Source organism: Dipodomys spectabilis, unplaced genomic scaffold (genome assembly GCF_019054845.1).
Source record: "Dipodomys spectabilis isolate Male_0828 unplaced genomic scaffold, ASM1905484v1 ptg000107l, whole genome shotgun sequence".
Lineage (NCBI taxonomy): Eukaryota > Metazoa > Chordata > Mammalia > Rodentia > Heteromyidae > Dipodomys > Dipodomys spectabilis.
Window position 1 is genome coordinate 5555734 of NW_024870784.1, and position 10726 is coordinate 5566459.

The window sequence follows — 10726 nt, forward strand, 5'->3', positions numbered from 1 at the left end:
CAAAAATAAAAACAGCTGGTGTCATGGTGCATACCTAGACCCAGCACCCAGGAGCCCACCCTGGGCTCCAGAGCCCTTGTCCCAAACCAAACAAGACATCAAACATCTTCCAGTCTCATGGTAATGCTCAAGAATGACAGAACTAAAAAAACTATGTTTCTTTAATTCTAAAATTCAGAAAATCAAGCGTGGGAATTCCTTAGACTTTTATTTTTTTTTTTTTAATTTGGTCAGTCGTGGGGCTTGAACTCTGAGCTTGGGCGCTGTTCCTGCACTCTTCAGCTCAAGGTGAACGCTCTACCACTTGAGCCACAGCACCACTTACAGTTTTCTAGTGGTTTATTGGAGATAAGGGTCTCACGGACTTTCCTGCCCAGGTTGGCTTTGAACCACAATCCTCAGATCTCAGCCTCCTGGGTAGCTAGGATGACAGGCATTAAGCCAGCAGCGCCCGGCTTTCTTAAGACTTTTAGATCACATGCTCTTAAAACATTTTCAGCTAGAGGCTGGAGCACCTAGCAAGCATAAGGCCCCGAGTTCAAATCCCAGCACCACCAAAAAGGAAACAAAACCATTTTCATAACTGTGATTTTATTGGTTGTGTCAAGGATCAGTACACAGACAGTTCAATTTGTACACAATTCTTAGCACACGTACCAAAAGTCACAGGCCATGAGCTGTTTGGGAAAGTGTTCCAGTGACATTCCAGCTTCAAACCTGCAAGCACATTTTCCTTTAGAGGAAGCCAAGTACCCATATTCCAAATGTTGGTCCCGTTACCTAACTTCCACCACGTCACCACGTCACAGCGTGTGCACAACACACCCACATTCTCCATCATTCACAGCACAGCAACAATTAGGAAAACTGGACTACCACGAGCAGAGGTGTGACAGAGCACAGAGTTCTGACAGAAAAGATCAAGGAGTGGTTTTCTTCAGGAAAACAGTTCTACCAGAAAACAACAAGGAACTAGAATTTCAAATATTCAAGACATAAAATGCACAACTGCGACTCCAAAATTGCCATTTACTATGCTTTGTATTGCAGGATAGAAAACTAACCCCCCCACCTATGGAATGTTATGTTAAGCCGGCACTGAGACCGCCGAGGCCTCCCATAATACAATAGCCCACTGTTTTCTGGTTGTACCAAAAAATAAACAACCAGCAAATGATTTCACTTCTTAAAAAAAATCATTTACACTTAAAAAATGGGATGAGGTGGGATTCCCTCCTTTTTAAAAATGTTTCTAGAGCTACTAAAAAACTTGCATTTACAAAATAGTTGATAAAAATACTCCTCTGGATTGTACAAGACGGGGGTCGGGGACAGGGCCAGGAGACGGGGGATGGCCCGGGAAGACGCGTCGTGTTGGTTAGTCAGACTTGGCTTCCTGCTCTGCTTCGTCAGAGACTGCACTCTGCAGCAAATTAAAGGGAGAACAAGGATTAAACACCTGATTTGTTTCTGCTGTGCCCTGTAGCAATTGCACCATGGATATAAAACTGCTATTTCCTAAAACTACCGTTGATCTTCATGAATAGACTCTGTACTTGCAACTGTACTCATTTTTGCTAAGACTAAAAAAAAAAATGTGTGTGGGGGCAGTTATTAGAGCTTGAACTCAGGGCCTCTCAATTACTAGGCTGGTATTCTACCACCTGAACTGTTCCCACTACAGCCTTTTGCTGGTTATTTAGGAGTTGGGAGTCTCTCATTGACTTTTTTGCACAGGCTGGCCTAAACTTTAATCCTCCATATCACAGCCTCTGAATAGCTAAGAGTACAAGCATAAACCACCAACAGCAACTAGCTCCTACTCTTAAGATTCATAACCCCAATCAACAGGCAGTATTTTCTGTGCAGACAGAGCAGCAACAAGAATAGGTGTCACTGCAGGCATACACCCAGCTAAGGTTCTCTTGCCTTGCTTCCATCTTTTAGGCTGAGTGTCCACTTACTGCCATGTATTTCCTGTTTTTGTCGGTTTTGCTCTTTAGACTAGCCTCTAAGCACTGTGCCCACCTGATATTTAAGTGTCCTCAGTGAAAGGTGCCTGTAATGTATCCTCCAAAGAAAACTCATGCAATGAAGGGCTTCATACAGGGTGAGTTTGCGTACTGGGGTTGTGAGTTCAATGCAATAATGTACAGTAAGTAAGAACACATATAATGCACAGGCAGTTGAGAAGTCATGACCCCGCCCATGCAGTAGTCTAACCTACAGTGCAGTGGTGCAGACAGGCAATCTTGTAAGACGTAACTACCATGAATAAGACTAATTAACTGTAACCTGTAATACATGCCAGAAAGTCTACTTATACCCTTACAACTGGGACTTCATTAGTAATGTGATTACAAATTTCTTTTCTTTTTTGGGGGGGGTCCAGTCGTGGGGCCTGAACTCTGGGCCTGGGAGCTGTCCCTCAGCTCTTCAGCTCAAGGCTAGCGCTCTACCACTTGAGACACAGCACCACTTCCGGCTTTTTCTGCTTATGTGGTGCTGAGGAATCGAACCCTGGGCCTCAGGCATGCAAGCACTCTACCACTGAGCCACCTTCCTAGCCCGTGATTACAAATTTCTTATCTTAACCTGTACCAATGCTGGCAAGGTTCTGGGTTTTTGTTTTTGATCCCTGGCACTGTCAAAACCCCCAACCAAAATCCAGCATATTGACAGCTCTCCTTCATTCATAAAGACACTGAAATAATCCGGACACCTGTGGCTCACGCCTATAATCCTAGCTACTCAGGAGGCTGAGATCTAAGGATCATGGTTCAAAGCCAGTCTGGGCAGGTAAGTCTGTGAGACTCTGATCTCCAATAAACCCCCAAAAAACCAGAAGTGGAGCTGTGGCTCAAGCTGTAGAGCACTCCCCTTGCGCTGAAGAGCACAGGGACCAACAACAAAAAAAGTGTCTTATTTCAGTGTCTTTTTTTTCAGTTGGTCATAGGGCTTGAATTCTGGGCTTGGGCACTATCCCTGCGCTCTTCAGCTTAAGGAGAGTGCTCTACAGCTTGAGCCACAGCTCCACTTCAGGTTTTCTGAGGGTTTATTGGAGATCAGAGTCTCACAGATGTTCCTGCCCGGGCTGGCTTTGAACCATAATGCTCAGATCTCAGCCTCCTGAGTAGCTAGGATTACAGGCGTGAGCCACCAATGCCCAGCTTAAGACACCTATTTTAATAAAGAAACAGCTGTCCATTCACTTAAGTTCACTGTGCAATAGACCATCATACACAGGCGCCGTCTAGTATCCATGGCCCAGAGCGGAAACCCAGAGCTCCCCTCCCCATGCTCTTACCTCCTCATTCTTGGTCTCTCCATTTTCTGCAGGCAAATCTTCTTTAGTTTCCTGGCTGGTTACCTCAGCCTGTTTGCCCTTTGCTCCCCTTTTTCCTTTTGTTTGCACTTTCTTGTCAGAAGATTTATCCTAAAAACAGTACGAGAATATTTTAATACAAACTTGACACTTAAGACTTCAGAAGCAACAAGGGTTGTACAACAGAAGCCTTATGAACGTTGCAGTGCACACCTGTACACCAACCTGCGCTCCCCCACTTTTTACACAGAGAGCTAAGGGTCCACCCCTACGAGCGAGGATGACAGATTCATAGCAATGCTGGAACACCAAGTTCTTAGCTGTGATTAAACCCAAGGTGGAAAAACCCTCCTAACACACCATCACTTGCCAGCCTCCACCCAGCATATACTAAAACATATACAAAGTTGCTACCAGGCACCAATGGGTCACACCTATATTCCTACTCTGGAAGCTGAGATCTGAGGACTAAGGCTCAAAGCCCACCCGCAGGTGGATTTATGAGCCTCTTGTTTCCAGTTAACAAGCCAAAAACCTGGAAGTGGATGTGTGGCTCAGTACTAGCACCAAAAAAATTAGAGTGAAATAAAAATCTCAAGGAAGTGGCACTGTGGTTCAAGAGGTAGAGTGCTCACTTTGAGCTGAAGAGCGCAGGAACAGAGCCCAGGCCCAGAGTTCAAGCCCCACGACCAACAAAAGAAAACAAAAACAAAAAAACAATAATCAGCAAAAAAAAAAATCCCAAGTTGGAAGAGAATCTTCTCAACCCTACCCCACCAGCCCCAAAATTCTTTTTAAGCATCAACAACAATCCAAATGTGAAGTAGCCATTGTCCCAACTGAATACTAAGACAGTCATCTATCCATTCCGCTATACAAACCCCTTGTGCTTGACAGCTCACCAAGTGGCTAAAAGCACTAGCTTTGAGTTTATCATTTTCAGGGAGGTGTTTTAAAGAATCTGAAAAGTACAGGTATTAGAAAAAAAAAGAACTAGCCGGGCGCTGGTGGCTCACGCCTGTAATCCTAGCTACTTAGGAGGCTGAGATCTGAGGATCTCGGTTCAAAGCCAGCCCGGGCAGGAGAGACTGTGAGACTCCTATCTCCAATAAACCACCAGGAAACCGGAAGTGGCACTGTAGCTCAAGTGGTAGAGCACTCGCCTTGAGCTGAAGAGCTGAGGGACAGCGCCCAGGCCCAGAGTTCAAGCCCCATGACCGGCAAAAAAAAAAAAAAAAAAAAAAAGGGAACTGTTATAAATACAAAATTTAAGCCATTTGAAAGTAATACAGGAGAATTCATAAAATCAAGGTGATTTGATCCAAGTACATTGTATGTATATAAATATCACAATGAAACGTGTACAACTAAGTTAGAGAACTAAAAGAACATAAAGCACCCATCCACGGAGAAGAATTTTAACAAAAACGAAAACAAAATGAATCCTTAGAAGACTACAGAACAGCTAATTAAGTTAGAAGTCATCAGAAAGGTGTACAGAAATAATCCCTGAAAGCGCCGAGTTACCTTGGTTATTAAAAAGTCAAGAGTCAGAATGTAGCCAAGAATTCATTGTATTTACCACAAAATTAAAAAAAGGGAAGGGATGGGTGGAAAGTGGATGAGAATATTGAAGGGCTTGACACTGATCAAGATGCACTGTATCTGTAGACTGCTTTGTTAAGTGACACCTCCTTTGTACAGCTAAAAAAAAAAAATTTAGAAAGAAAATCCTTTATTTTGTAAGTCAAGCTGCAAATGCCTCGGAAAGAGACAATGAACAAAAATTATAAAAGACTTGGTCAGGCTGAGCTCCTGACCTTTTCTGGGATGTTATTAAATTAAGCCAAGCAAAAAACAAAAATTAAATCTATTGGAAAAAAGACAAAGGCTGCTTGTGTTGGTGGCTCATGCCTGTAAGGATCCAGGGCAGTAAAGCCTCAAGACTCCGTCTCCAAAATGCTGGGATGGAAGCATGGGTCAGCTGTGCCCTGTGCCCAGGAGAGGTCCTCAACCCATGCCCTTGTACTGTCTCCTCCCCCAAAAGGCCTTTGCATGTAGACATACACTACTAATCCAATGAATCTTAGTATAAATAAATTATATCTGGGACCCTGCTACCCATTGCTACCAGAAGTGTCAAGCTGTTCCTGAATTTATAAACCATACCTTTGAGATCTGATTTCTTTAGGTGTCTCATTAATTTCCTAACTAATATCTCAGTAATAAAGTGTTAAACCTTCAGCCACCAAGGAAACATACAGTAATAGCTGTGGCCCCAATGGCTACAGGGTTGGGAGAAGGAGGCCAGACCCTCACACAAAGGGAAGCAGAGAAAACCATATTCAACCAATACATGCCAATAAAAAGTGGAAAAATAGTTGAAGTTCACACTTAAGTGTGAAGATGTGATTAACACTAAATGTGAAGAGTGAAAGGGAAAGTCCCATTTTTTCCTCAAATTTACAGGGTTCCTGAAAAAATAAAATAAACTTTCCTACTGCTCTCTCACTTCTGCCTCAAACACCAATGGGTAAAAAGCTGAATGTTCTCAAACTATTTTAGGAGCAGATCAAGGTTATAACACTTAAAACTCCAGGCCTTGGGCTGGGGGTTTAGCCCAGCGGAAGGGCACCCACCTAGCACGCGCAAGGCCCTGGGTTCAGTCCTCAGCCCTGGCAAAAAAAAAAACAAATCTCCAGGCCTTCAGAAGTAAAGGCAGGAGAATTGGGAACTGGAAGCCATTCTGGGATACATGTAGACCCAGACACTGTTTTCAAAAAGATACAAGGGGCTGGGAAGGTGGCTCAGTGGTAGAGTGCTTGCCTAGCATGCATGAGGCCCTGGGTTCAATTCCTCAGCACCACATAAACAGAAAAAGCCGGAAGTGGCGCTGTGGCTCAAGTGATAGAGCACTAGCCTTGAGCTGAAGAGCTGAGGGACAGTGCCCAGGCCCAGAGTTTAAGCCCCATGACCGACCAAAAAAAAAAAAAGATGCAAAGTGCAAGAGCATAATAGGAAATAAGCAGTAATTTAACCAACTGGTTTACATGAAGAGACAAAGGACCAAAAAAGAGGGGCAGTAGAATATGGTGCTCAGGTCAAGGTTTTATAGACAATTTGCTACTTTTCTCCCCCAAGGCCTTCACAAAAAAATTCCAGTAGCACTCTGTATACCATTTGGTATACAACTCTGTATACTACTTAGCTGGGCACTGATGGCTCACGCTTGTAATCCTAGCTACTCAGGAAGTGGAATTCTAAGGATCATGGTACAAAGCCCCACCAGGTAAGAAAGTCTGAGACTCATATCCAATTAATAACCTCCCCCAAACTGGAAGTGGAGCTGTGGCTCAAAGTGGCAGAGGGCTAGGCTTCAGCAAAGGAGTTCAAGGACAGTAACCAGGCCTTGAGTTTAAGACCCAGAACTTAAAAACAAAACAAAAAAAAACACACCCAAACAAGCAAAAAACCTACTTGTCTTTAAGCATAAGAACGTGTAAGGTGATGCTTGATACTCCCTTGACTGGGTACTGCAACTCACTCAGTCTTGTATTTTGCCAAGGCTGACCCGAACTCCTGCCTAGCTCTACTGCTGAGTATCTGGATTACAGAGGTGTCACCATGCCCCACCCCCTTTACCTTAAAAAGAAAAATCACAAATGCAGAACTTTGTTCAACTGTTAAGATTTTTGCACTCTGCTCTGTACAATGTTTAAGTGAAACCTTTTATACCCTTATTTAGTGAGTAAAAATGGAAGCATTATCCAAGATTTCACCCTCTACTTCGGTAACTGCTGTTAGGACTTTTTTCTTTCCTACAAATTGCAATTCTACCTTGTCAAGTTTGAGTGGAATTAATCACTTAGGAAAATACATAGAAAGCTTTGCAGTGTACAGGTATAAAAAGCTTGTTCATAATTCATGCATGTATATTTTTTCCTATTATCATGCATGCATATATACTTAAAGGCAACTTTCTAAATACCTGTAAACTGATAAATAAGCATTTATAAATCTGTGTAACCATAATCCCGTTTACTACAATTCAGTTTGGGGATTTCCTTGGTTGGTTGGTCGTGGTGCCTGTACTGGCCTTCAGCTTGGTCTCAGGCTCTTGCTTGGCTTTTCCACTCAAGGCTGGCACTCCCCCACTTCCAAATCTTTGCTGGTTAACTGAAGATGAGTCTCTTGGATTGTCTGCTTTGGCTGGCTTCAAAGTGAGATCCTCAGATTTCAGGTGTGACACACCAGCACTTGGCTTACTTAACTCAAAAGATCTTTTACACACAACTACACAACTGCACTTCAGGTAACTCTGACAATAAGCCCTTTAGTTCTCAGGGGACAAAACTTTCGATCTGCCCCCCACCCCCTCCCTTTCAGGTAGAAAGGCAAGACCTCCAATTCTAGATCAGGTATTGCATGCATATAAAAAGCAAAACCAAAAACCAAAAGCCCGTTCTTCTAGCTTTATTCCTAGCTTGGGTGTAGTTAAAAATGGAGGTACTAGGATTCAAGGAACGGACAAGCACCCGTCAGAAGCGACACATCACAACACAGATTCACTTGCAACCCGAGGCCCTCAGGCCTCACTGTCACCATCCCCGGCAGCGCAGGGCGCGGCTCCTCCCGTCCTGGCTACCTGGGGACGGCTGGACCGATCGGCGCGTCCTCCGGCGCCCCGGAGAGGCTCGGGTAGCGACGGGAGGCGGCACCGCGCGGAGCCCGCGGCCTGCAGGGGAGACCTACCTTTCCCGCGGGCTTTTTGGGCTTGGGTTCCACCTTGGCGGGAGCGGGCTTCTGAAAGGCAAAAAGAGGGGCGGCGGCTTAGGGGGGCGGAGCGGGGCCGGGCGCGGGGTCCCGGGGGCGCGGGCGCCGTACTCACCGCCGACAGCCGGGCCGACCTCCGCTTGGGCTGGAGAGAGAAAAGCCATCAGTCAGCGCGTGCGCACGGCACGCACCCACCCCCCGCGGGAGGCACCGGCTCACCTCGTCCTTCGCCGCCCCTTCGGCCGAGCTGACCTGCGGGAGAAGCAGGGGGCGAGTGGGGAGGGGGGGCCGCCCGCCCCGGGGACCCCGGGCCGCCCGCGCTCCCCGCCCCCGAGAACAATGCCCGCCGCGTGACGTCAGCGTGCCCGCCGCAGGCGCCGCGCGCACCCCACCGCGCGACCCGAGCCCCGCCGATCCCGCGCCCGGGGCCCCGAGGAGGGCGCAGGGCGCCGCCCGCGCCGAGGCCCGAGCGCGCTCCGCACCGCCCCCCCACCCCGGGCCGCGCGGAGGCCGCCCGGGCGCCGGGGCCCACGCGGGGACGGGCGCGAGGGCCCGGGCCCCGCCGCCCGGCTCACCTTCCTCTTGGGCATCGTGGCGGCGCGGGGGGGATGCGGGGCGCGTGCGTTCGCTGCGGGCCGGAGCGCGCGAGAACCTTCCCAGACCTACGCCGCCGGGGCCGCCGCTCGTCCCGCCGCCCGAGCTGCTGGGGACCCGCGGCGGGGGCGGTGGGAGAACCGGATGGAACCGGATTGGAGCCCGCCCCCTCCTCCCCCCGCGCCCCCGCCGGGCGGGCCGCCCCCCGCCCCCATTGGCTGCGGGCCCCACCGCGCCGGCGCGCACCTCCCCCCGCGCCCCGAATAGGTGAGGCGGGCAGTCACTCGACCCCGCGCCCCGCCCCGCGCCCCCGCCCCGCGCCCCGCGGGCCCCAGACCCGGCCTGGGGGCGGGGCCTCCGCCGGTCCTTTGGAGCCCGGCTGCGAAGTGCGGTCTGCACGCCGATTGGCGCGGGCGCGTCACGTGATGCCGCTGTTTCCCGCCTCCCTCTCCCCCAGCCGCTCCGAACACCTGGCTGCCCGTAAGCCCTGGCGTCCGCGGGCTCCAGGCCTCCTCTCCCGGGCCTTTTACGTTTGAACTTAGGAAGGTGGTGTCGCAGACTGGAAGGGAGACGAACAGTGGGCACGCGGCGTGCAAATTCCTCCGTGTCGGGAGAAAGAAGCCCTTCAGGCCTGCGAAAGGCGGGGCCTTCGTGCGCAGGCGCGACCGGAGGGCTCGTGGGAAGGGAAGCGGCGGGGTGCTGCTGCGCATGCGCGGCGGGTCCACGCGCCGTTTCTCACGTTCTCACTGCGGCCATCTGCCCGCTCTCGGTCGCTTTGCTGCTGGCGCGCCCGGGGGTCTGCGGCCGCCGGGGGGCGGGCCTCCCGGTGCCCCCTGCCTGCCCCGCGCCACCCTCTGCAGGCGGCTCCGCCCGCGGCGTGGCAGTCTGTCCGGGAAGACGCCGTCGCGCGCCCTTTATCCTCAGTGTCGGCGGTCCGAGCGCGGTGCTCGGTCGGCCGAGGACAGGGTCGCCCCGCCCGCGCCCGCAGCCTCCCCGCCCGGCTGGGCAGCACCGTTGGGTCGGAGGAGGCCTGGCGCGGGGATCCTAGCTGGAGGCGCGCCGACGGTGAAATGGCGCGCTGTTCGCTTCTCCCGCTCATTGTTTTCCTTCCTCAGTATTCAGCCTAGAGTGGCTTCGGACTTGTGACACACCTGCCCGCCTCCCGCGTGCGGCGGGCCTGGCGGACACGCATCCCCGTGCCTCCTCCCCTCAGCCCCTCCCCCCACGCATCCCCGTGCCTCCTCATCCCCCTCCCCGGACACGCATCCCGCATCCCCGTGCCTCCCTCCCCTCAGCCCCTCCCCGCACACGCATCCCCGTGCCTCCCTCCCCTCATCCCCCTCCCCCCCACGCATCCCCGTGCCTCCCTCCCCTCAGCCCCCTCCCCGCACACGCATCCCCGTGCCTCCCTCCCCTCAGCCCCTCCCCCCACGCATCCCCGTGCCTCCTCATCCCCCTCCCCGGACACGCATCCCGCATCCCCGTGCCTCCCTCCCCTCAGCCCCCTCCCCGCACACGCATCCCCGTGCCTCCCTCCCCTCAGCCCCTCCCCCCACGCATCCCCGTGCCTCCTCATCCCCCTCCCCGGACACGCATCCCGCATCCCCGTGCCTCCCTCCCCTCAGCCCCCTCCCCGCACACGCATCCCTGTGCCTCCCTCCCCTCAGCCCCCTCCCCCCCACGCATCCCTGTGCCTCCCTCCCCTCAGCCCCCTCCCCGCACACGCATCCCCGTGCCTCCCTCCCCTCAGCCCCTCCCCCCACGCATCCCCGTGCCTCCTCATCCCCCTCCCCGGACACGCATCCCGCATCCCCGTGCCTCCCTCCCCTCAGCCCCTCCCCCCACGCATCCCCGTGCCTCCCTCCCCTCAGCCCCTCCCCCCCACGCATCCCCGTGCCGCCCTCCCCTCAGCCCCTCCCCCCCACGCATCCCCGTGCCTCCCTCCCCTCAGCCCCTCCCCGGACACGCATCCCCGTGCCTCCCTCCCCTCAGCCCCCTCCCCCCCACGCATCCCCGTGCCTCCCTCCCCTCAGC

At 52.0% G+C, this 10726-nt stretch overlaps 1 protein-coding gene across 1 annotated transcript; it reads right to left on the bottom strand.

Annotated features, from left to right (window-relative positions):
* Nucleotides 1–574: 574 nt before the first annotated feature.
* Nucleotides 575–8847, bottom strand: Hmgn1 (high mobility group nucleosome binding domain 1). The gene is made up of 6 exons (XM_042687322.1): nt 8674–8847; nt 8318–8350; nt 8214–8243; nt 8078–8128; nt 3308–3436; nt 575–1423 (listed from the first exon to the last, which is right to left on the bottom strand). Exons 1-6 carry the CDS (start codon nt 8686–8688, stop codon nt 1379–1381), a joined length of 303 nt encoding a protein of 100 aa, XP_042543256.1. The 5' UTR covers nt 8689–8847; the 3' UTR covers nt 575–1378.
* Between the last annotated feature and the right edge of the window lie 1879 nt (nt 8848–10726).

Coding starts and splice junctions, on each gene's coding strand:
- Hmgn1 (XM_042687322.1), bottom strand. Junction 8,244..8,317: donor AAGGGGCGGCGAAGGACGAG/GTGAGCCGGTGC, acceptor TTCTCTCTCCAG/CCCAAGCGGAGGTCGGCCCG. Junction 1,424..3,307: donor GAGAGACCAAGAATGAGGAG/GTAAGAGCATGG, acceptor AATTTGCTGCAG/AGTGCAGTCTCTGACGAAGC.